General features: G+C 45.6%; 1 protein-coding gene across 4 annotated transcripts in view; it reads left to right on the top strand.

The window, feature by feature from the left end:
* The first annotated feature begins 460 nt into the window (after positions 1-460).
* LOC125639514 (opsin-3-like) overlaps positions 461-27,141 on the top strand; it is a 137,005-nt gene continuing 110,324 nt past the window's right edge. The window contains exons 1-2 of one of the 4 annotated variants that reach the window (XM_075130214.1): positions 461-844; positions 11,859-12,505. In XM_075130214.1, the coding sequence (XP_074986315.1) occupies positions 12,160-12,505 (346 nt within the window). In that variant the 5' untranslated portion in view covers positions 461-844; positions 11,859-12,159. The other 3 variants (XM_048856796.2, XM_048856787.2, XM_075130211.1) reach the window with 3 other exon arrangements.

The raw sequence follows: 27,141 nt of genomic DNA, 5'->3' as shown, positions 1-27,141 counted from the left end.
CTCTTAGGAAAGGGAAGGAGCCAGGGCACTGAGATGCGGAGCTCCACAAGCTGTTGCATTAAGGGCGGTGGGGGTGAGGGAGAAGTGTCTCTTAGAAGTACCCCCCCCCCCCCAGGATGTGCACCCAGAAGCCGAACGCAAAACAGGATAAGCAGCCCCCACTCCAGGCACACAAATGCGCGCGTCTGTCATCTCTCCTTGGGCACGTGGAGCCGGGCTGGATGTCAGTGCCCGAGGCCGCGGCCACAGCTTGAGCCCTGGCAGCCGCGTCTCTTCCAGCAGCAGCTGCTACCCCGGGGGCTTTTGGGGGCGGGGCTGCGTTTGCAGCTTTCTCTGCAAGGCTCCTAGGGCCCCCCGGCCAGGCGCCTGGGACGCCCTGCGCTGGCCCCGGCCACCGCTCCCCCCCTCAAAGCTCCCGCCGCCGGGGCGGGCAGAGGCGCCCCAGGGAAGGTGCGCGCGGGGAGGCGGCGAAGGGGCAGCAGAGCCGCTAGCGCTGGGACCCCGCCCCCGCAATGGGCCGAGAGCGGGGAGGAGCCTGGCCGGGGGTCGTGGGTGGGCTGAGCCGCTCGCCCTTTTTGAGCGCTGGCCTGGCGGGGGCGGGGTGGTTGCGGAGCGGCGCTTCCCGAGCCGGCAGCGCCGAGCCCCCGGCCCGCAGGGAGCGGGGCGGGAGACGGAGACTCACCAGCCGGCAAAGTTGGCGGGGACCCTCCTCGCGCCGGTGGCCGCGCCACGCGGGGCGGGCTTCGGGGCGCCGGCTGAAGGCTGCCCGGGGCCGGCTCCCACTTCCCCCGTGTGGCTCCGGCTGGGCGGAGCGGGAGCTGGACAGCCCCCAGCACCTCGGAAAGTAAGTAGCGTTTGCATAGACCGACCTCCCTCCCGCCTGCCCGGCTGGGCTGAGTCGAAATCCCGGGACTGTGAGTGCGCGGGGGGATTACAACGGCCAGGAGCAGCAGCCTTTCTACGTTGAGGACTAGGGAAGCTAACTCCGTCTTGCTAGGGGTCGTCAGGCTCCCTCCAGCTCTGCCCCTCTGCAACGTACTGGTAGCAAGAAATTAAATGATGCAGGGTTCCTTGCTGGTGGGGATGAGCTCATTAGGCGATGGGCATGTTCCGATCAGAATTACTTTTTCACTCACCCTGTCTTTAGCCTTGTTCCTACCCATAACTGAGAAACCTGCATGTAACTTTCAGACATGATTATTGTTTAGAGTAGCAGCCATGTTAGCCTGTATTCGCAAAAAAGAAAAGGAGGACTTGTGGCACCTTAGAGACTAACCAATTTATTAGTCTCTAAGGTGCCACAAGTCCTCCTTTCCTTTAGACATGATTATGTTTTCTAATTCCTCGGGCTGCGGAGAAGCAGCCTGGACTGAACTGCAGGAGATTACATCTCATCTACATCATGTCTAAGAATCCCCGCGCGGAAGACCTGATTTTCTTTAAATCCTGACTTCTAAACAGATGTAGATTAAAATTGTTGTCTGAAAAATCTATAAAAAAGTTTTGATAAATCAGATTAAGTCGCAAACAAAGATCTAGTCAGTGTGGTATTTTTTTCCCCTGGCATTTGGCCATACATAGTTACTCTGCTGACAAATGTGAGGGAGTTTACATGCTTGGGGAGTTTTAAGGTACTCAGTGAAGATGCTGTCTATTAATCTGTTGAAGAGTTGATCTGTTGCAGTTGGTAAAGCCTGAAATAGTATCCCAGAATTACTCCCCAAGTCCCCAAAATGGCACCTCTTCATCACTTTTGCTCAATTGTTGATCTTAACTGTGTTGTCTAGTTGGCAGTTAGAATTGAACTGTACTGACAATTGTTTGCTTTTCCTTGTTGAATAACAAAGATCTCTAGGGTGTGAGTTTAATTTTTAAGGTGCTAAAGAAGTGTTCCAGCTACAAAGGTGGCTCAAAGTTTTTCTGCAACCCATTCACCCCCCTATTGCTTTAATATTCAAAAATTCCTTGCCCATCTTTACAACTAGTACATTTTCCCCTAAGCGTGGTAGGCTAAATAGTCTAGGTTTTATAGTTTGTTTTACTACACTAGTGTAAAGAGAGGACAAAGTTTTCAAATGTTGGTTTCTAAAGTTAATTATCTAAACAAGTAATTTTCAGATTTTTCAGAGGTTTGGGGATCCAGCAATCAATGGGATCTGTGAGTGATTCAAAAAATTTGGCCTGAGTTCTGTTTCTTAATTGCTTCTAAGCACTTGAATCTAAATCTTTCCTGTGCCATCAAATGTTGCTTTGGGCATGTACAAGGCTCTGCCATCCCTGTGTATCCTGGGTCGTTCTTTGAAAGTCCCATAAATTCTCTCTCTCTCTCTCTCTCTCAGTGGTGTTCCAGAGGGATTCTTTTGGTCTGCCCCTTTTGTATGTGGAGAACTCAAATAATTAATTATATTAATTTGGTTTGTCATATATAAACTAAAAAGGTCAGATCTGATCATGCTTATATTTACTATTTCAAAATTCAAAGTCAAATTTAGCCTTTTATTCAACAGATTAAGATAAATGGTGGATGTTCATTAATCTAGCATAAAATCCAAGAAATTAGTTGTTTGCATCTTTAAAAGACTTTCAGCCAAGATCTACTTTGAAATATCAAAACAGTTTTAAATGTTACATTTTTCAATACACTTTTATGCTGAATAAATGTATTAAAGTTATTATTTTTTTAAATGAACCACTGCATTTACTGTGAAATCTTAAATCAAGTAACTGTTTAGGGCTATATCCACAAAAAGCTACAAGTTTGTTATACTGCTCTGATGTGTCCCAGTAGAATGAGTCTTTTTTTTTTTTGCAAGAGGTTTTGGACATCTGAATGTGTTTTTCACAATTTTATCAACAATTAAGTTTGGAAGTGAATCGAGGACCATTCTCTGGCATAGTTTACAACTTTGCAAGATAATGTACATTGAGAATCTCTCAACTGGAAATAAAAATGCAATTTCAAAAATATAAATAAAAACCCCTTAATGCTAGCAAGCTCAATAACTTTCAAGTCACAAGCTATGCCCTTCTTTCTGGGCAAAGTTGAAAGAACTGTTTAATCAACGCAAAGCACTGATCATACTTATTTCCCTCTTTCCCATAAGATCGCTTCAGAAGAAACTGCCAACAGTGATGGGAGTCCCTGCGTTTAGCATCTTGTTGACTCATATTTGTCAGAACTATTTTTGAAATTTGTAATGCATAAAATAAAAAAATGCGCTATTGAATTTAGTTGGTGACTTGTACTGATGTCCAAGCCATTTCTTTAAACCAAATGCTTTAGATCATTTTCAGTGTTTTCCTTCCCACCCAAAAACAAGTTAATACAGAGAGACCTTGCAGTGCCGTTTGATGAATGCTACGCAATTCATTTACTAATGCCATTTTTTAAATGTTGGAAAGCCACTTAGAGATCTAATATTTAAAAAAAAAAAACAGGATTGACTGTTCAGTTAAGAATTTCCTAATCAGAAGAACTGAAAAATCATACTGATCTAGGGCTCAATCCTGCACAGTGGTGAAGTAAGTTGGCATTGAAAGTACTTGAGCATCTCACAGCAGAACTGAGCACTTGGGAGGATCGAAGCCATATTACTCAATTATACGCTAATATTAAGCCAGGATAAATCCAACTCAGGGTCTCAAATAAATAAATAAATTAAATGAAGCCCAGGGCTTTCTTAACACCATCATTTGGCATGCGGTTTGTCTAAATCTATAAAGAAATTTAGGATATTTGTATCTGCATTTGTGTTTTTAATATGGGACCTATTCTTAGCTAGCACGGAACTTCAGATTTTCCCCATTAGATACCCTTATGTTCTCTTGGGGACTTAAGCAAACCTTACTCAGCCTGCTTTTTATTTTATTTGGCAGTATCAGCAGACATCCCCAATGTGTGTGGTTTTAAAAAAAATAATATTTTGTTTCTCTAACCCATACATATTTCTGCATAGGAGCTAGGTATTATTGTCATATACATAAGGAGTTTATGGCACTTTACAGCAACGACAAACGCATACCTTGCCTTAAGGAGTTGATAGTCTGAGGTCCCAACTCTGCAAATATGCAGGTATATTGCTTTGTGCACCAAGGATTTATTCATAAATTCAGTAGAGATCCCCCCCCATGTTAAGTTACTCACATGCTTGTTTATAAGTTTGTAACCTAAGATCTTGTCTATGCACAAAAGTTATATTGTGTGCTGGTACGATTAAAGTGATACAACTCTCCTTGTTTAGATGCAATTATATTGGTATGAAAGTGCTTATACTGGTATAGTTTATTTCCATACCACGTGAAAGGAAATAAGCTATACTGGTGTAAAGGCACCTTTACACTGGTATAGCTGCATCCACACTATGGGTTGTACCAATATAATTATTTTGGTTTAAAAATATTCCACACCCCTATGGTCTGGTCTACACTACGAGTTTATGTCAGATTTAGCAGCGTTACATTGAATTAACCCTGCACCCGTCCACACAACGAAGCCATTTTTTTCGACATAAAGGGTTCTTAAAACTGATTTCTGTACTCCTCCCCAACAAGGGGATTAGTGCTGAAATCGACATCGCCGTTTCGAATCAGTGTTAGTGTGGATGCAATTCGAAGGTATTGGGCTCTGGGAGCTATCCCACAGTGCACCATTGTGACCGCTCTGCACAGCACTCTAATGAACTTGGATGCACTGGCCAGGTGTATAGGAAAAGCCCCGGGAACTTTTGAATCTCATTTCCTGTTTGGCCAGGCGAGCTTATCAGCACAGGTGACCATGCAGTCCCAGAATAGAAAAAAAGAGCTCCAGCATGGACCGAACAGGAGGTACTGGGTCTGATCGCTGTATGGGGAGAGGACCATGCTATCAGAACTATGTTCCAAAAGATGAAATGCCAAAACATTTCAAAAAAATCTCTGTGGCCATGAGGGACAGAGGCTACAGAAGGGGCGCAACACAGTGCCACGTGAAACTTCAGGAGCTCAGACAAGCATGCCAGAAAACCAAAGAATCAAACGGATGCTCCGGGACAGAGCCCCAGACATGCCGCTTCTACGCTGAGCTGTATGCAATTCTAGGGGGTGCTGCCACTACTACCCCACCCCTGTCCATGGACTCCGGTGATGGGTACTCTCTGCTATGCCTGAGGATTTTGCAGATGGGAAGATGAAGAGGAGGACTACGAGCTTGGGGAGAGCACACAGCACACCATTCTCCCCGACAGCCAGGATCTTTTTATCACCCTGACTGAAATACCCTCCCAACTCAACGAAGCCGGAGAAGGGACCTCTGGTGAGTGTACCTTTTTAAATATAATACATGTTATAAAAGAAAGCGTTTTTTAATGATTAAGTAGCCCTGAGGACTTGGGATGCATTCGTGGCCAGTACAGCTACTGGAAAAGTCTGTTAACGTGTCTGGGGATGGAGCGGAAATCCTCCAGGGACATCTCCATGAAGCTCTCCTGGAGGTACTCTAAAAGCCTTTGCGGAAGGTTTCTGGGGAGAGTAGCCTTATTCCGTCCTCCATGGTAGGACACTTTACCATGCCATGCTAGTAGCAAGTAATCTGGTATCATTGCATGACAAAGCCTGGCAGCGTATGGTCCCAGTGTTTGCTGGCATTCAAACAACATCTGTTCTTTATCTCTCTGTGTTATCCTTGAGAGAGTGCTATCGTTCATGGTAACCTGGTTGAAATAGGGGAATTTAATTAAGGGGACATTCAGAGGTGGCCGTTCCTACTGGGCTCTTTGCCTGTGGCTGAAAAGAAATCCTCCCCACAGTTAGCTGCGGGGGTAGAGGGGGGGGGAATTGGCGCTGAGCTGTTCGCGTTTGGCTAGCAGGGATCTTCCCTGATACCAGCCACACTGTGCGGGGAGGGGTAAAGCGATCATCCCAGAGAATTGGATGGTGTGGGGGGGTGGTTAGTTTGGTTTCTGCTGCTGCATGTTAACAGGAAAACCACAGCACGAAGTGGCCAACTAACGTGCTTTGCTTGGTATGGGAGAGGAGGGTGCTGCTGTTATGAAGGTTGCAGAAGCCGAAAGACTGTGGCTTACCATGGCCGCCTGCAAGCCGAATTCTGTTGCCCGGCACTGTGTGTGTGATCTCTAGCACCAAAGCCACAGGCACTCAATATAAGATGTAAAATGCGACCTTGTGCCAAAATCACATATGCTATGTAATGTGAATGGCGTTGTTCACCATGAAAGAGTATAGTCATTGTTCTGTAAACTGTATCTTTTTAAATACTTCACTCCCTTTTTTTCCTCCAGCAGCTGCAAATGTTTCAAGCCTCCCTCCTCCGTCCCAAAGGCGATCTCAGATAAGGCGGCGAAAAAAACACACGCGCGATGAAATGTTCTGAGCTCATGCAGTCATCTGGCACTGACAGAGCTCAGCAGAATGTGTGGAGGGACACAATAGCAGAGTACAGGAAAGTTGGCGATGAACGTGAGGAGAGGTGGCGGCAGGAAGATCAGAGGAGGCATGAGGCAACACTGGGGCTACTGCGGGATCAAACGGACATGCTCCGGCATCTGGTGGAGGTTCATGAACGGCAGCAGGATCACAGACTGCCGCTGCAGCCGCTGTTTAACTGCCCTCCCTCCTTCCCAAGTTTCATAGCCTCCTCACCCAGATGCCCAAGAATGCAGGGTGGGGGAGGCTCGGGGCACCCAACCACTCCATCCCAATGGACAGCCAAAGCAACAGAAGGCTGTCATTCAAGAAGTTTTAAAGTGGCCTTTTCCTTCCCTCCTCCCACACCCCACCCGGGCTATCTTGTGAGTTATCTCCCTATTTTTATAATCAATTAATAAAGAATACAGGTTTTTTAAATGGTAGTGACTTTATTTCCTTTGCAAGCAAGCTGTGATCGAAGTGGGGAGGGTGGGTGGCTTACAGGGAATTTAGAGGCAACCAAGGGGGCGGGTTTTCATCAAGGAGAAACAAACAGAAGTGTCACACAGTACCCTGGCCAGTCATGAAACTGGTTTTCAAAGCTTCTCTGATGCTCAGCACTTCCTGCTGTGCTCTTCTAACTGCCCTGGTGTCTGGCTGCGCGTATTCAGCGGCCAGGTGATTTGCATCAGCCTCCCATCCCGTCATAAACGTCTCCCCCTTACTATCACAGAGATTGTGGAGCACACAGCAAGCAGCAATAACAATGGGAATATCGGTTTTCGCTGAGGTCTGAGCGAGTCAGTAAACTGCACCAGCGACCCTTTAAACATCCAAATGCACACTCTACCACCATTCTGCACTTGCTCAGCCTATAGTTGAACATCTCCTTACTACTGTCCAGGGTGCCTGTGTACAGCTTCATGAGCCCAGGCATTAAGGGGTAGGCTGGGTCCCCAAGGATAACTATAGGCATTTCAACATCCCCAACAGTTATTTTCTGGTCTGGGAAGTAAATCCCTTCCTGCAGCCGTTTAAACAGACCAGAGTTCCTGAAGACGCGAGCGTCATGAACCTTTCCCGGCCATCCCACGTTGATGTTGGTGAAACGTCCCTTGTGATCCACCAGTGCTTGCAGCACCATTGAAAAGTACCCCTTTCGGTTTATGTATTGGCTGCCCTTGTGGTCTGGTGCCAAGGGGATATGCGTTCCGTCTACAGCCCCACCACAGCTAGGGAATCCCATTGCAGCAAAGCCATCTAGTATGACCTGCACATTTCCCAGAGTCACTACCTTTGATAGCAGCAGCTCAATCATTGTGTTGGCTACTTGCATCACAGCAACCCCCACATTAGATTTGCCAACTCCAAATTGATTCCCGACTGACCTGTAGCTGTCTGGCGTTGCAAGCTTCCACAGGGCTATTTCCATTCGCTTGTGAACTGTGAGGGCTGCTCTCATCTTGGTATTCTTGCACTTCAGGGCAGGGGAAAGCAAGTCACAAAGTTCCATAAAAGTGCCCTTACGCATGCGAAAGTTTCGGAGCCACTGAGAATCCTCCCAAACCTGCAACACTATGCGGTCCCACCACTCTGTGCTTGTTTCCCAGGCCCAGAATTGGCGTTCCATGGCCCCAGTAAGACCATGATCTCCAAATTGCTGGGGACTGTGGTTTTAGAGAAATCTGTGTTCATGTCCTCCTCACCGTGCTTCCGTCACCTCCTCGCCTGGTTTTTCAGGTGCTGGTTCTGCATAAACTGCACTATAATGCACAAGGTGTTTACAATGGTCATAACTGCTGCAGTGAGCTGAATGGGCTCCATGCTTGCCATGCCATGGCGTCTGCTCGGGCAATCCAGGGAAAAGGGCGCGAAACGATTGTCTGCCATTGCTCCGATGGAGGGAGGGGCGACTGACAACATGGCTTACAGGGTTGGCTTACAGGGAATTAAAATCAACAAAGGGGGTGGCTTTGCATCAAGGAGACACAGAATGGCCCTCTCAAGGATAGAACTCAAAACCCTGGGTTTAGCAGGCCGTTGATTTCATGGAGGGAGGAGAAAATGAATACAAAACAAATCTGGTTTGATTCTTGTTTTGATCCACTTCATCTATCTTTATACATCTTGTTAGCAGCAGACGGTGCAGTACAACTGCTGGCCCTCGTCGTCTCCTGGCTGCTCATTAGAAAACGGTGCAGTAGGACTGTCGCAGGACTGAATCGCCATTAGACAAAACTTAAAAGGGAAATGACCTGGCTGAGTCACTCCCATGTTTGCCCAGGCGCCCCTGACCAACCTCACCGAGGTCGGCTAAAAGAGCACCCTGGAGTACAGCGATGATGGCTACCAGTCATATTGCACTGTCTGCTGCCAAAAGGCAATGAGCTGCTGCTGTGTAGCAATGCAGTACTGCGTCTGCCAGCACCCAGGAGACATACGGTGATGGTGAGCTGAGCAGGCTCCATGTTTGCCGTGGTATGACATCTGCACAGGTAACCCAGGAAAAAAGGTGCGAAACGATTGTCTGCAGTTGCTTTCACGGAGGGAGGGAGGGAAGGGGGGGGCCTGACGATATGTACCCAGAACCACCCCCGACAATGTTTTTGCCCCATCAGGCATTGGGATTTCTACCCAGAATTCAAATGGGCGGCGGAGACTGCGGGAACTGTGGGATAGCTACCCACAGTGCAACGCTCCGGAAGTCGATGGTTGCCTCGGTACTATGGACGCACTCCGCCGACTAAATGCACTTAGAGCATTTGTGTGGGGACACACACAATCGACTGTATAAAAACGCTTTCTACAAAACCGACTTCTATAAATTCGACCTAATTTCGTAGTGTAGATGTGGCCTTTGAAATAGTTATACCACTACAAAATCTGTGTGTGGATGAACTTTGAAGCCAAATTCTTCAATACTATTGGTTGGGTATAAACAAGGACAGAGTTGGGGGGCTGAGAGCAGGATGAGTCTAAAATAAGTGGTCAGATGCAAAAGAGATGGGTAAAGCTGTATGGGATATGGGAAAAAAGTAGACTACATTTTTAGATTGATCTGTAAAGCATCTATAGTTTATAATTCACAAAGGTAAAGTCATAATACATTGTGTACTTTAAATAAAATCATTACAGTAATGAGATGGATGTAGCAATATGGCTGTTTGGAAGTGCACAATAACTTGTAAGTATGGTACAATATAAAGAAAAAATACATGCTAGAAAAATGCATCATGACACCAGAGAGACATTGCATGAAACAGGTAAACAGAATTTTTAGTAAATTCTGTTTAGCTGTTTTGTGCCATACCTTTCTGCTGTTGTGATGCATCTTTCTAGCAAGTACTTCTCAGAGAAACTACTGGTTAGAAGAAATGCAAGGGTTAACACATTTCATTTATCTATATCCTTTCTTCTTAATGAATAATCTTTCTGGGAACTCTTGGCTTCAGAAACAGAAATTTTAACTCCCCTTTTTTAATTTGTCTTTTAGTTCAGGAAGCTAAAGATACCATGTACTTTTAAATTCAGAATGGAAATCTCTACAACATCGTAACTGTCCTTTTAGTTCCCCTTTAACAAAAAAACTATATAAAATAAGAATATAGACTAATTATGTTCTCAGCAACCTGTCCTGAAAGCTGTGGCTAAAGAGTTAATACATCTTTCATGATATTGTACTTTACTAGTTTCCTTTTTCTTTGTGTTATAGTCTCTGTGGTATTAATTAATTACAATTTAATTAATCAAATACAATATATTTATATAATGAATATATGATATACATTTTTAAGTCTGTGGGGGGAAAAAGCATTGAGAAGCTGGTTGGAGTCTCTGAATCGTGGAGACTAATGTCTAGTAGCCAGTGAATGCAGTAGATATGAAATAGATCTCATATGAAATAGGTCTTTCAATCTTGCAATGTGTTCTACCTTCAAGGGATGCACTAAAATGCTGCTGCTTGGGTATGAAAACTCTTCCTATTTCCCTTCAGATTGTTAGTAATCAGTAATCACATATAGTATAGTAGGCCCTGCCACCCCCCCCCCCCAAGGCCCCAGTCAGGATTGAGACTTTGGTGTGTTGGGAGCTGCACAAACACAGCAGGAGAGACACTGGAGAGCTTAAATAAAACCATATTCCTTACAGTGGTGAGCTGGAGCCAGTTCACCGGTTGGTTAGAACCGACTGTTAAATTTAGAAGCCCTTTTAGGGGACAACCGGTTCTAAAACGGCTTCTAAATTTAACAACTGGCCAAAAGTGGTGCCTTTGGCGCCAACTCTGTGGGTGCTCTGGGGCTGGAGCACCCACGGGGAAAATTTGATGGGTGCAGAGCACCCACCGGCAGCTCTCTGCCCCATGCCCGGCCCCAGCTCACCTCACCTCCACCTTCTCCCCTGAACATACCTCCCCGCTCTGCTTCTCCACCCCCCGCCCCAGGGAGGCGGAGCGGAGGTGAGCTGGGGTGGGGGGGGGGCGAGGAGAGCCGCCCGCGCCACAGCAGGTAACCCAGGGAGGGGAGGGGCATGCAGAGGAACCGCTCCCTGCCCCAGCTCACCTCCGCCACCCTGGGCCTGAGCGCGAAGCCGCCGCCTGCTTCTCTGCCCTCCCAGGCTTCCCGCGCAAACAGCTGATTCGCGGGAAGCCGGGGGAGGGGGCGGAGAAACAGAACAGGGCGGCACATTCGGGGAGGAGGCAGAGGCGGAGCGGAGGTGAGCTGGGGCCGGGCGAGGGGTGGGGCGCTGCCGGTGAGGGCTCTGCACCCACCAAATTTTCCCCGGAGCACCCACGGAGTTGGTGCCTAAGGCGCCACTTTTGATGTGATCAGTGGGGGAGCGGCCGCTCCACCTGCTCCCCCCCCAGCTACGCTCCCCCACCCCTAGGAGCCAGAGGGACCTGCCAGGTGCTTCCTGGGAGCTGCCCCAGGTAAGCACCCCCTGGACTCCCCACCTCAGCCCCTGCAGGTCCCTCTGCAGGTCTTAGGGGCGGGGTAGGCACCGCTACGGTGGCCCATGAGACCCTCCTGCCCAGTTCTGGGGGCAGTCAGGGGACAGGGGAGGGAGGTGGATGGGGCAGGGGTCTGGAGTGGGGGCGTCAAGGAACGCGGGGGGTTGGATGGGGCAGGAGTTAAGATTTTGGCAGCTCATCACTGATTCCTTACTAAATATTTTCTCACACTAGTGCCTGGGTTATAAAGTGCCTAAGTGGTCTTTTGTGTAATAGACTGCTGGCTAGAGGGAATCCTTCTAGAATAGCTTTCATAAATACAAAAAGCACTCTAAGACTTCAAATAACGGATTTTATTTATGCAGAGAGAAAACAAAAGACTGAGTTTTAACAAAAGTTCTTTTTGCCAAAGGGGAAGAACTGTTAACAGACAATGTAGCCTCTTGGTATTAATATGAAAAGAATTGTCTTGGAGATAATGCTTGTTGTTTTCTTTCCATGTGTGCAGGATGTTTTTGCCATGAAGGTTTCAGAGGAACAGCCGTGTTAGTCTGTATTCGCAAAAAGAAAAGGAGGACTTGTGGCACCTTAGAGACTAACCAATTTATTTGAGCATGAGCTTTCGTGAGCTACAGCTCACTTCATCAGATGTAAGAACTCCTTTGTGACAACGGGACTGATCACAATTACTAGAACTTGCTTTGCTCTGAAGACCTGGCAGTTTTTTAAGATGCCTTCTACCTTTGGTCTAAAAGTACTTCTATAAAGTAGCTAGAAGATCTGGGAGTAGAACTCTCCAGCCTACTATAATGTCAGAAATGAGTACCAGCTGGACAGCCAACCTGAGCTTTGGAGCATCTACAGATCCTCATGAGCCACGAACTGGACTCTCTAGAACAGGGCACACCATAGTGGCTGTTTTCCTTGGATTTATCTTGGCATTTGGCTTCTTGAATAACTTGATTGTTCTCATACTCTTCTGCAAGTTTAAAACCCTGCGCAACCCTGTGAACATGCTACTGCTGAACATCAGTGCCAGTGACATGTTAGTGTGCATCTCCGGCACCACACTCAGTTTTGCATCCAACATCCACGGCAGATGGATTGGAGGAGAGTATGGTTGCATGTGGTATGGCTTTGTCAATTCCTGCTTTGGTAAGAGTTTAAAGATTTTGTCTTTATTATTTATTATTATTATTATTATTATATGACTATTATTTATAATATGGTGGCTGTGGAAAATGTTTGTGTACCATCAGTGTGACTAGCACAGTTCTAAGACTTCTAGCTTTCTAGGACCACACGTGCCACTTTGGATTATATACCCCTGTAGTATCTGATGTATAGTCATGTTCCCATGCAGCATAATTTCACCAAATGTAGCCTCCCTGATGCTCTACTAACGTTAAACATCCAAGACAGCCATCTTCCACTGGGCAATTGCCACTTTACCACAGTAAGCTGTCAATAGTAAAGTGGCAGTGTATAATTAAAGTGTATTTTTAGATTATCTGAAAATAGATTCTCAGCACTAAGACTGTCTTGTTTTTTAAAAACATATATCCAGATCAGCTTATCATCTTGCTCTGCCTGTCAGTTCTGTTTTTGGGAGCCACCAATGTATTGAAATATACAAGAATTCTGTTCTCTGGATTAATTGGAGATCAGGTTTGCTGTATACTTTAGTACCCAATCTGCTCACATGAATATATTAGATATATGACCCTTGTGCCAGTGATGAGCTGCCAAAATCTTAACAACTAGTTCCCTCCTCACCCCACGAGGGGGTCGTTGCCCACCCCCGCCCCCCGGGATTCCTGCCCCATCCAACACCGCCGCATTCCTTGACGCCCCCCCGGACCCGTGCCGCAACCACCCCCCTCCCCTGTCCCCGACTACCCCCAGAACCGGGCAGGAGGGTCTCGTGGGCCACCGTAGTGGGTGCCCACCCCGCCCCAAGAGCCAGAGGCACCTGCCAGCGGGCTAGGTGGGGAGTCCCGGAGATGCTTATCTGGGGCAGCTCCCAGGAAGCATCCAGCAGGTCCCTCTGGCTCCTAGTGGTGGGGGAGCGTAGCTGTGGAGGGGAGCAGGGGGAGCAGCTGCTCCTCCACTGATCACATCAAAAGGGGCGCCTTAGGCGCTGACTCCCTGGGTGCTCTGGGGCTGGAGCACCCACAGGGAAAATTTGGTGGGTGCGGAGCACCCACTGGCAGCTCCCCGGCCTCAGCTCACCTCCACTCTGCTCCGCAGCTGAACGCGTCACCCCGCTCTGCTTCTCCGCCCCCTCCCCCGGCTTTCCGCAAATCAGCTGTTTGGCGGGAAGCCGGGGAGGGCTGAGAAGGAGGCGGCTGCTTCCCGCTCAGGCCAAGGGTGGCAGTGGTGAGCTGGGGCAGGGAGCGGTTCCCCTGCACGTGCCCTCCCCTCCCCCCCGGTTACCTGCTGCGGCGCGGGCAGCCCTCCTCGTGCCCCCCCGCCCCAGCTCACCTCCGCCTCCCTGGGCCTGAGCACGAAGCTGCCGCCTGCTTCTCAGCCCTCCCAGGCTTCCTGCTGAACAGCTGATTCGCGGGGAGCCTGGGGGGGTGGAGAAATAGAACAGGGCGGCACGTTCAGGGGAAGAGGCGGAGGTGAGCTAGGGCCGGGGGTGGGGCGGGGAGCTGCCGGTGGGTGCTCTGCACCCACCAAATTTTCCCCTTGGGTGCTCCAGGGCTTGAGCACCCATGGAGTCGGTGCCTAAGGTGCCACTTTTGGCCGGTTAAATGTAGAAGCCCTTTTAGAACCCTCACGGAACAACCGGTTCTAAAAGGGCTTCTAAATTTAACAACCGGTTCTCGCGAACCAGTGCGAACCGGCTTCAGCTCACCACTGCTTGTGTCACTTCAGTTCAGCCTATACATGCGCACACCAAATCCTCTACTGCCCTGATCTTTGTTACTACTGGAAGGTCTGAACAGGAGATTTGAAAAATTCAGTCTCTGTCCAGTGCTTTTTGGGATAATAGATGGGGAGGAATAACTTCAAGATGTATTCCGCTCCTTATAATTTAGCTTATTGCTATCATTCATGGAGGAAGGTGGAGGTGAAAGAATGGATTAACGTGTACATTTAAGGGGTTAGCAAATGTACATGGAAGTGACATTTGTAGTGCATTTGGCATGTCAGGTCTCCTGTCTGTTACCAGCTCTTCTTTCTCTGCTGCAGTGTGGATGCATCTCAATAGATATATCTGGCTTTTTTCATCAGATTGTTCCAATATAGATCTACTCAACAAAAATTTGACCTTCAACAAGCTGAATATTAGTGAAGAAGTTATCACCAACTACGTCTCTTTCAGCCTTATACCAGGGCTGAACATGAACTCCTCACTGTCTGAACACAAACTTGATGATAAATCAACAGAAATACTGTATGGTCTTCCGTCTCAGACCAGCTCTTGACACAATCCGGCACAAAGTCACTATCATCTAATAGGTTGTCATCACACAACAACTCACTTTCAGAGTTGAAAATCCTTTTGATAAGCTCAGAAGCAGAAAATTGTGCCCATTTTTTTTCCATCTTGAAATGTGCATCACAGAAAATAGCCTCAAGAATCTCCTGAGTCTGTAGTTTTGAAGCACAATACCTAGCCAGAAAATCCCTGCAAGAATGTTAGGTGAAGAAAACCAGTGTCAGTCCATTCTGTGCTGAAGATACCTAATATGCCCAGGTTTGAAGGGACCAACCTCCCTGGAGTACCTTCTATATTAGGGTGGTTGTATGCAGCAACCACTGTCACTGCAATGAATTGTCAATTACCATATGCTAACTATTGCGAGATACTCTCACTAGAAGTGAACGAGAACATGGAACTACTAAAAATACAGGATAACAGTGCAATGGCCCTGGGGGTACATTTGTACCCCACATACATTTTTGATACAATTTTTTTTTCATATAGTCTTTTTTTTTTTTTTTTTTGGATGAGTTGATTACATGTATTGAGGTGACAGTGTCCTAAAACAGCATGGTTGAAGGGTTACTAGTTCATGAGTTATTGCAATATATATGCTTGCAGAGTACAACATTACTCCATGAATGTAGATGAGGATTAAGCATGTGCTTAACTTAAACATGAGTAGACTGCTCATATACTGAATGTTTAAATTAGGCACATGCTTAAAGTACTTTGCTGGATTAGGGACAGAATGCTCAGCACTTGCAGGATTGACCTGTCTGTGCCTCAATTTCCCATCGGGAAAGTGGGGTGATACTTCCCTAACTCACCAAGTATTTTGAGGCTAAATCTATCAGTGTTTGTGAGGAGCCCAGATACCATGGCAATATGCACTGTAGAAAGCCTATATATCAGTAATAACGTTTGAGTTGATCTACATGACCTTGTGACTTTACTAAAATAAACACTGAACAAAACAAACTGGACAGTCTCTACGTAAAAGAATAAATGGACACAAATCAGATGTCAAGAATTATAACATTCATAAACCAGTCGGAGAACACTTCAATCTCTCTGGTCACGCAATTACAGACATGAAGGTCGCTATCTTACAACAAAAAAACTTCAAATCCAGACTCCAGCGAGAAACTGCTGAATTGGAATTCATTTGCAAAGTGGATACTATTAATTTAGGCTTAAATAGAGACTGGGAGTGGCTAAGTCATTATGCAAGGTAGCCTATTTCCCCTTGTTTTTTCCTACTCCCCCCCCCCAGACGTTCTGGTTAAACTTGGATTTATGCTGGAAATGGCCCACCTTGATTATCATACACATTGTAAGAAGAGTGGTCAGTTTGGATGAGCTATTACCAGCAGGAGAGTGAGTTTGTGTGTGTGTGGGGGGGGTGAGAAGACCTGGATTTGTGCGGAAATGGCCCACCTTGATTATCGTTCACATTGTGGGGAGAGTGGTCACTTTGGATGGGCTGCTACCAGCAGGAGAGTGAGTTTGTGTGTGTGTGTTTGGGGGGGGTGAGAAAACCTGGATTTGTGCTGGAAATGGCCCACCTTGATTTTCATACACATTGTAAGGAGAGTGGTCACTTTGGAAGCTATTACCAGCAGGAGAGTGAGTTTGTGTGTGTGGTTTTTGAAGGGGGGTGAGGGGTGAGAAAACCTGGATTTGTGCTGGAAATGGCCCACCTTGATTATCATACACATTGTAAAGAGAGTGGTCACTTTGGATGGGCTATTACCAGCAGGAGAGTGAGTTTGGGGGGGGGGGGCGCGGAGGGTGACAAAACCTGGATTTGTGCTGGAAATGGCCCAACTTGATTATCATAAACATTGTAAGGAGAGTGATCACTTTAGATAAGCTATTACCAGCAGGAGAGTAGGGTGGGAGGAGGTATTGTTTCATGGTCTCTGTGTATATAATGTCTTCTGCAGTTTCCACAGTATGCATCTGATGAAGTGAGCTGTAGCTCACGAAAGCTTATGTTCAAATAAATTGGTTAGTCTCTAAGGTGCCACAAGTACTCCTTTTCTATTAGTCAAAGAAATGGCTGTATATATTGTAGGCAATAGAACTAAGGAAGCAGTATTCCAGAAAAGGTCACGGCGGGTAATCAGATATTTCCATTTTGTTTATAGTTTGAAGTTATTGGCAACTCCTTTGCTGTTACAGAAGGTTTTGTACGTTATTTCATCAATTTAAAGGACAATGACTTGCTCCTTCAAAGTAAATCCTGTAGTGAGAATTTTATACGGTTACTTATCACCTTTTTATCTTGCATTGCACGAACTAAGGAACTCCATGTAAGTCAAATCCCATTGACTTCCGTGATACTCACTGGGGCAGGGACAGTTTTGTTCTGTGTTTGTACAGCACCTAGCACAGTAAGATCCTAGTCTACGACTAGGGCTTCTAGTTGCTATGATAAAATAAATAATAATAATGCCACTCAAGGCTCTGTCCATGCAGAGCTTGTTGCAGGAGCAAGGTCTTAATTCTCTTCTGTAAAAAGGTGTCACGGGGTTCACTCACTGTATCTTGCACCTCCAATGGCAGCTCTGGGGATTAGCTCTTGCCAGATGCTACCCTCCTCTGGTGGTGTCTCTCTCCATCATCTCTTTCAGCCTGTGCCCCTCTCACTCTCAGAGCTGCAGCTTCCTGTTTGTGGCTTGGTCCTCCGGCCAGGTCACTAAAGACCTCTCCTTCTGGGGAAATCAAAGTCCTTCCAGACTGGCTGGCATCTCCAACGCCCTGCACCACTTCCCAGTGGGTGGTGTCGTCAGACATCACCGGTGTGGTGCTCTGCTCTGTTTAATGTTGATAACAGTCGGCTGCGAGCATGTGTTCCTTCTCTGTGCTGCCCCGGCTCTGCAGGTTGCTGACACAGCAGACTCCGAGAGAACCCCCAATGACCATAGACTCTGATAAGGTATGAGGCACCTGGCCAGGTTTATTGCCAAATGAAGCACAGTAATAGTTTCCTGCAGACTTTATAGGACATACTACAAATATGTGCCCCCTGAGAATGGACCGTCTCCGTCAGTGGCAGGACTCTCCACTTCCGCCTAGACTGGACAAAGACACCGCCCCAGGGATGCATTCTTATACACAAATACAAACAAGTTACACATAGAATCATAGAATCATAGAATATCAGGGTTGGAAGGGACCCCAGAAGGTCATCTAGTCCAACCTCCTGCTCGAAGCAGGACCAATTCCCAGTTAAATCATCCCAGCCAGGGCTTTGTCAAGCCTGACCTTAAAAACCTCTAAGGAAGGAGATTCTACCACCTCCCTAGGTAACGCATTCCAGTGTTTCACCACCCTCTTAGTGAAAAAGTTTTTCCTAATATCCAATCTAAACCTCCCCCACTGCAACTTGAGACCATTACTCCTCGTTCTGTCCTCTTCTACCACTGAGAATAGTCTAGAACCATCCTCTTTGGAACCCCCTTTCAGGTAGTTGAAAGCAGCTATCAAATCCCCCCTCATTCTTCTCTTCTGCAGGCTAAACAATCCCAGCTCCCTCAGCCTCTCCTCATAACTCATGTGTTCCAGACCCCTAATCATTTTTGTTGCCCTTCGCTGGACTCTCTCCAATTTATCCACATCCTTCTTGAAGTGTGGGGCCCAAAACTGGACACAGTACTCCAGATGAGGCCTCACCAATGTCGAATAGAGGGGAACGATCACGTCCCTCGATCTGCTCGCTATGCCCCTACTTATGCATCCCAAAATCCCATTGGCCTTCTTGGCAACAAGGGCACACTGCTGACTCATATCCAGCTTCTCGTCCACTGTCACCCCTAGGTCCTTTTCCGCAGAACTGCTGCCTAGCCATTCGGTCCCTAGTCTGTAGCTGTGCATTGGGTTCTTCCGTCCTAAGTGCAGGACCCTGCACTTATCCTTATTGAACCTCATCAGATTTCTTTTGGCCCAATCCTCCAATTTGTCTAGGTCCTTCTGTATCCTATCCCTCCCCTCCAGCGTATCTACCACTCCTCCCAGTTTAGTATCATCCGCAAATTTGCTGAGAGTGCAATCCACACCATCCTCCAGATCATTTATGAAGATATTGAACAAAACCGGCCCCAGGACCGACCCTTGGGGCACTCTACTTGATACCGGCTGCCAACTAGACATGGAGCCATTGATCACTACCCGTTGAGCCCGACAATCTAGCCAGCTTTCTACCCACCTTATAGTGCATTCTTCCAGCCCATACTTCCTTAACTTGCTGACAAGAATACTGTGGGAGACTGTGTCAAAAGCTTTGCTAAAGTCAAGAAACAATACATCCACTGCTTTCCCTTCATCCACAGAACCAGTAATCTCATCATAAAAGGCGATTAGATTAGTCAGGCATGACCTTCCCTTGGTGAATCCATGCTGGCTGTTCCTGATCACTTTCCTCTCATGCAAGTGCTTCAGGATTGATTCTTTGAGGACCTGCTCCATGATTTTTCCAGGGACTGAGGTGAGGCTGACTGGCCTGTAGTTCCCAGGATCCTCCTTCTTTCCTTTTTTAAAGATTGGCACTACATTAGCCTTTTTCCAGTCATCCGGGACTTCCCCCGTTTGCCACGAGTTTTCAAAGATAATGGCCAATGGCTCTGCAATCACAGCCGCCAATTCCTTCAGCACTCTCGGATGCAACTCGTCCGGCCCCATGGACTTGTGCATGTCCAGCTTTTCTAAATAGTCCCTAACCACCTCTATCTCCACAGGGGGCTGGCCATCTCTTCCCCATTTTGTGATGCCCAGCGCAGCAGTCTGGGAGCTGACCTTGTTAGTGAAAACAGAGGCAAAAAAAGCATTGAGTACATTAGCTTTTTCCACATCCTCTGTCACTAGGTTGCCTCCCTCATTCAGTAAGGGGCCCACACTTTCCTTGGCTTTCTTCTTGTTGCCAACATACCTGAAGAAACCCTTCTTGTTACTCTTGACATCTCTGGCTAGCTGCAGCTCCAGGTGCGATTTGGCCTTCCTGATATCATTCCTACATGCCCGAGCAATATTTTTATACTCTTCCCTGGTCATATGTCCAACCTTCCACTTCTTGTAAGCTTCTTTTTTATGTTTAAGATCCGCTAGGATTTCACCATTAAGCCAAGCTGGTCGCCTGCCATATTTACTATTCTTTCTACTCATCGGGATGGTTTGTCCCTGTAACCTCAACAGGGATTCCTTGAAATACAGCCAGCTCTCCTGGACTCCTTTCCCCTTCAAGTTAGTCCCCCAGGGGATCCTGGCCATCCGTTCCCTGAGGGAGTCGAAGTCTGCTTTCCTGAAGTCCAGGGTTCGTATCCTGCTGCTTACCTTTCTTCCCTGCGTCAGGATCCTGAACTCAACCAACTCATGGTCACTGCCTCCCAGATTCCCATCCACTTTTGCTTCTCCCACTAATTCTACCCGGTTTGTGAGCAGCAGGTCAAGAAAAGCGCCCCCCCTAGTTGGCTCCTCTAGCACTTGCGCCAGGAAATTGTCCCCTACGCTTTCCAAAAACTTCCTGGATTGTCTATGCACCGCTGTATTGCTCTCCCAGCAGATATCAGGAAAATTAAAGTCACCCATGAGAATCAGGGCATGCGATCTAGTAGCTTCCGTGAGCTGCCGGAAGAAAGCCTCATCTACCTCATCCCCCTGGTCCGGTGGTCTATAGCAGACTCCCACCACTACATCTCTCCTGACGTATTGAGGTGCAACCCCTCCATGTAGTAAGGTGCTGGCTTTCACCTTGTGCATGTTGGTTTGAACAAAGCAACTCTATCCATCATATTACCCTTTTGCCCCTGTCTTTAGGATGGTCAGCCTGTTCCTTGTTATCTATGTTGAATGTGCTTGTCCTGGACTGTTTTGGTACCATCGTGGTGCATGTTTATATTATTAGTGCTTAGCACCTTTCAGGTATGTGTTTAATTGCAGCAGCAGCCTTCTTCTTGACAGCTTCTGTGAGCAGGGCCTGCCTCTGGCTCCAGCTTAACTTTGCTTTGTGTGAGGAAAGTCTTGACCATTACTTTAGTTCAGGCCTTAGGCCTCATACCGGGCCTCTGATACAAGGGCTTATGCATCAGGGCCTCATCTTACCACAGCTGGTGGGGGAACCCAGGCCCACCCTCTACACTGGGTTCCAGCCCAGGGAACTTATAACAACCATCCAAGGTCTATATGGTCCTACCCCTTGCTGTTGTTTTCCTGGGCTTCCCTCTCTTTCTGGGTTTGCCAGCCCCAAGCTCCGTCCTCCCAGGGAGTGACTGTAGACTATGTCCTAACAGCCTATTGCTGCTCACAGCTCCTGGGCTTTATATGGGTCCCTCCTATTCCTGCCCAGCTAAGCCTCTTTCCAGTTAGTGACCTGCTTCCTGTCTTCTTCCTCAGGTGCAGCCTGGGCAGTTAATTGGTCTGCCTAGCCACTTTAATCCTTCGAAGCTTTGCATGGGGTGCTCACCCCATCACAAAAAGGTTTAATCCTGCAAGGGTCTAAGCATCCTCAGTTCCCAATGAAGTCCGGTAAGATTGCTTAGCATCTTGCTGGTTGGCACTCAGACTGTGGTTTAAGGGATGCTTGTTATAAACAAGTCTGAAATGAAGCATAACCAGTCTTATGTTACAGAAGCTTTAGTTCCCTGGCTAGCGTAAAAGCTCTCCTTTCTGAGTGAGTAAACTTGACTCTCTCTTGCACTTATACGCCTGTAGTCATCAGTGTGACGTAAATGAGTTTTCATGGGTGGTAGTTTTTCATTAAAAATATATTGCTATTTTAAACAAATGAAGAAAAATGATGACAACCAGTGGGAGTGCACTTCGGATGCTTACAATACCATCATTTTTACAATGCCATTTCCCTTATACCCCCCGAAATAATTTTAAAACCTGCAGGGGAGAATGTACTTTTAAAATTTCAAGCGAACAATGTTAAAATTGGTGCTTGCACTCAAAACAGTAAGCTAAACACAGCTTATAAATAATGACAGGGCCTCTGCTTGGACATAGTTTAGAAAGCCAAAATGCCTTAGTCCCATATTACTTTAGGACGACAAATGTATGGGGAATCTTGAGCAGAAAGGTTATTTTACCTCTGTATTTGGCACTGGTGTGACTGCTACTAGAATATTGTGTCTAGTTCTGGTATCCACAACTCAAGAAGGATGTTGATAAATTGGAGAGGGTTCAGAGAAGAGCCATGAGAATGCTCAAGGGATTAGAACATATGCCTTCTAGTGATAGATTGAGCTCCTTGAGTCCATTTAGTTTAACAAAGAGAAAGTTAAGGGATGACTTGATTACAGTCTGTGAGTACCTACATGTGGGACAAATATTTGATAATGAGCTCTTCAGTCTAGAAAGGTATAACATGATCCAACGGTTGGAAGTAGAAGCTAGACTAATTCAGACTTGAATTAAGATGTACATTTTTAACAGTGAGGGAAATTAATCATTGGAACAATTTTCCAAGAGTTGTGGTGAATTCTTCATCACTGGCAATTTTAAAACTAATCAGATGTTTTTTCTAAAAAATGTGCTCTAGGAATTATTTTGGGGGAAGTTGCATGACCTGTGTTATACATGAAATCAGACTAGATGATCACAATGGTCCCTTCTGACCTTGGTATCTACAGATACCTCATGGTGGAGGGGGTACTTCATTTAAGTGAAGAAGTACCAAAGTTTTCTAATTTAACACCCATATCACCAATTTGGGGGCCAGATTATGGAACCCTTACTCACATTGGGTGAATCTGAGGTTCAATGACTACACTGCTATTTTTAGCCCTGCAGCGCAAGCCTGAGACAGTTTACCTGACCTCTGAGACTTGCTGTTGCAGATCTGTTTTTGCAGTGTAGATATTGAACTCAGTGAGAGGGCGGTGGTTTAAGACACAGCCCTCTCATCGGCATCTCCCACGGGCTAGCTTAGGCAGTTCCGCGCCTAGCATGTTGGCTTTGGCTTTTGTGGATTGCAGTCTAAAGTGACCCTCTCTCCCCATTAGTTGTAGAGGGACCCTCAGGCTTTGTGGATTGTAGTGTTGTTCCTATGATTTTCTAGGCACCTGGAAGTTTGGTGTTGTGAATTCAGCTCCTGGTGAGGGTGACAAAACAATTTCCACTTGAGTTTGTTGTAACACAAACAAACACCATGTACAACTCATGTAAGTCCTCTCAGCACGGTTACCCGGGTGCCTCTAAGCCAAATACATGTTACATAGAGAGAAAAAGTAACACTGACACCACGCAAAATAGTCTCTTACCAGTTTAAGCACCTGATCCAGCAAACCCATACTTACATTAGTATTTACTCATGCGAGCAACTCCTGAAGGATGGGTTTGGAGATTTGGGCTGTGCATATGTTGAAACAGGTTTGGTAATTTTGTAGGACATTCTTCTTTTAAGACCTTAACTTTTAAGTGTAGACCCTCACACAAACAACAGAACACAAAGCCCTATTCTGTATTTGATACTCACTGAAATGGAGAAACTCATGGTATTGTTGCATGTTTTAGGTTCCATTACCTGGTCATATGTGAGGGCCATTTTTGATTGCTTGCTTGCAGCAACCAGAATACACATCTATATTGTGTAGAGAAAATATGTAAACAACATATCAGATTATAGCTAGCTGAAAGGGGCTTAGATCTAGGATTTCCTGCAAAGTGATGTTGAATACGAGCCAACTATAAAAGGTCTTGGTTGTCAGCTCTCTTTAAAAAGATGGAACATTTTTTCTGGTGAAGTTAGATTTAGTCAGTTGCATTTGATAGCACTATTCCTTAATCTTAGTGCACAGTGTTAATGCAGGAAATGTTGTGCTTTATGTCAAACATGCTGTATTAATGGCCTCATGTTGATGCAATAAAATGCCAAGGCCAACCGTGTCTTTAATCATTTAACTTATCTATGAAGTAATATATTATTGAAATATATTAGGCCAAATCCTATCTTCAGTTATAACTCTGCATCCTCATTGACATCCATGGAAGTGGATGGGTATAAGTGAAGTTAGGAACTGTATGGTAAAATGTATTCTATATAATCAAGCAAAAGAACCAAACCAAACCAAACCAAACATGGGAGAACTCTTAACTGCTTATCATGAAAAGCTATTAATTTTCTTTGATTTTAGTAGACTTTGATCTTCTTCCACCTGCTCTAGCACCTCCTAATTGAAGGTCATTAAAATCACTTTCCTAAATTTTGTAAAAGTTAAAAACATTTCATGCAGCAATCTCTGAAATTTGCCAACGGGGAGAGACATTGCCTTTTCTCTGCCTATTTAAATTACGATTAATTAGGCAAATGGCTCCTTCATAATGACTGACATTTATTTTCCATTACAGTTTCTTTTAGGAAATGTTTAATTAGGACATAGACGTTTTCCAGACCACGAGCCAAATGAATGCTTAGAGAATGCTCATAGACAGTCATTGATTCAATGATTCCAAATAATTACATGATGATACGTGATAATTAAAATATTGAAGATTGTCCAGCTTCTCAGCCATAAGATATTTCTCATGTAGAGCTATTACAGTTCTGCTTGTTAATGTGTCTGCCAGTGTCCTCAGTAAGTAAAAAGAAAAGGAGGACTTGTGGCACCTTAGAGACTAACCAATTTATTTGAGCATAAGCTTTCGTGAGCTACAGCTCACTTCATCAGATGCATACCGTGGAAAACTATGCATCCGATGAAGTGAGATGTAGCTCATGAAAGCTTATGCTCAAATAAATTTGTTAGTCTCTAAGGTGCCACAAGTACTCCTTTTCTTTTTGCGAATACAGACTAACACGGCTGCTACTCTGAAACGTCTCAGTAAGAAAGTTATATGTAGAAAATAAAAACCAGCAGGATCTTATTCAGGGGATAAGGCAATATGCCACGTTTATTGTGAATACAGAAAGAATCAGAGTAAGCAATCAGTTATAGCTATAATATTCCATTCACTCACACATTCATTCACACACACACACACAAGTTCTGCAAGGTTGTTGTTATAGTTACCAGCATTAATGCTGCTCATGCCCAATCACTGGCCAGGTGGCCTGGACACGAGGAGGGAGCGGGGCCTTGTCAGATGCGCATCTGATGCTCCTGGAAGTTGGTTGCAGAACCAGACTCAAAGTCCTCAGTCTTCAGGGTCTGTTTTTAGGGATTTATCCTCATACAAGTATATAGGATTTGCTTCGTCATGCTGTTCTCATACTGTTCTCAAGTGACAGTTAATCACGCAGATGGCACAGCAATGACGGCTTGTTGTTATCTTGTTCTTCGGCTCCCCTGTCCTTGGGGTGGCTGTGGATGGATTCTGGTGTGCCCTCAGGGTTATCAGACTGTCTCACCCAGCGCATTCTTCAGCCAAATGATCTTGGGTAGTTGTTTTTCTTATTCTAAGGCCAGCACTACAACCTTTTATTACCCGTCAAACATCCCACCGCAATGACACGCTATTTCACTTAACATATTTCCTGTCACACCTACATTTTATTACCGATTCATTCTTTAACATAACCATTCTAAAATCATTGGGGCATGACAGACTTCAGTAAGCCCATTCATACCACTTGTTACATATGAGAAGAAAACAAGCAAGTTAAGAAGGAAAGAGTGAGGGGTTAACAAATTTTATTCCTGAGTTCCGGAAAACAGAGTTGTAACAACAGCTGTCCTAATGTTATCTTATCACTTTAGAACAGACTTTTTGTCTTGGGATGTTCTCCTGTAATTAATGCAGACCTTGTAAACTTGTCAGGCATATTTCAATTAGCACAGACTCAGTCAGGCTGAGAAGCATATTTCTTTCTAATGGTCAGGCCAAATCCAGGGTCTGTTCTGAGCCTTCCCTTTCTCATACTTTCCCCTATAACATAAATGTATTAATTATTGCTTTTATCCAACAAGAACACTTCCTGAAATGAAAAAAAATACTTTGCAAATTTTTGTCAAATAAGTGTATTGTTGGAGAAAAGTGGGGGGCTTCTGAATGATATATCTAAGTTGTTTAGATTTGTATTTTCCTAAACTTTGAAAAGGGACCAACATTACAGGGGAAGTATCTTCCAAACACACTTATTCGGTAAATGGCATGTGAGTCAATAAACCACAGCCTCTATTGATTCACAAGCCATTTATAATCTTTGTGTATTTCACAGCCAGTAGAAGTACTACTTAAATAATCTATACCCCCGCCTGGGAATCAGAAGTTTTCTGGATTATTGAACTAATATGACCTCTTGTTGCTTTAATCTTTTCTATAATTGACACAGATCATGCTAGCGATTGACTGGAAATGCTAGGGAGAGTCACTCTGGGGGCAGCTGCAATACACTGACGTCCTTGTCCTATTTTTTCTTTTAAATGTTCATATTGCATTTCGCTTTTATGGACCCTAAGTGATTGGGGATCTGGTTACTCAAGAGACCGCCTCTTTCCCAGTGCCAGACAACCCCAGATGAGATCAATGGAGGTACCTGATCTAGAGAGGGAGAGGGGAGGAGCAGGGACGCGGTGCACTCAGGCGAGGAGGTGGAGAAGAGGCAGGGCCAGGGCCGGAATTTGGGGAAGGGGTTGGAATAGGGGCAGGGAGGGGGCAGAGTTGGGGCGGGGACTTTGGGGAAGGGATTGGAATGGGGACAGGGAAGGGATGGGAAGAGGCAGGGCAGGGGTGTGGCCTCATGGACTAGACGAGCAGTCTGAGGTATGAAGTTCAGCATGTATGAGTCTTTGCTGTGAGTAGTTGGGAAGAAGGTTTGTTAAAAGTGGCAATGTATTTTGTATGAATAGTTACTTTAAAAAGTTCCTGCCATTACAGCTATGTTGATAGACTGTTAGTGTAGATCATCATCAGTGTTACTGACCACATAAGGAATAGTTACAGGTGTTTATATTTTATTAAAACCCCTCTTTGCATTACAGTTTTAAAAAAGTTAATACCTTGACTTTTAATAGCATACTGTATTACTCTTCATTTTTTATTATACTTTTGTATTGTTGTATGAAAAGATTTCAGTGATGTGGCCCTCAGGCCAATGTACTAGTCCTCATGTGGCCCTTGGGGTGATTTGAGTTCGAGATCCCTGCTCTAACACCTAGGTGCTTTGAAGCAGGAACATCTTCCTGGTTGTAAACCTCTGAAAAGATATCAGTTTGCACATGCTCAGAGGTTTGTTAGAGGCTGCCATTTTTTTTACTATTTACCATGTTCTTGTTCAAACATTTCAGCTGTAGAGTCAGGATCAGAGACAACATGTAATTAAGGGATCAATCACACCACACAGACAGCAGTTAGACAAAGTGGCAAGTCTTCAATCAACCAATAGGCTGAAATTTGTTTGCATAAGCTGGTTGGA

Source organism: Caretta caretta, chromosome 1 (assembly GCF_965140235.1).
Source record: "Caretta caretta isolate rCarCar2 chromosome 1, rCarCar1.hap1, whole genome shotgun sequence".
Taxonomy (NCBI): Eukaryota; Metazoa; Chordata; order Testudines; family Cheloniidae; genus Caretta; species Caretta caretta.
This window is presented reverse-complemented; position numbering and strand designations above follow the sequence as displayed.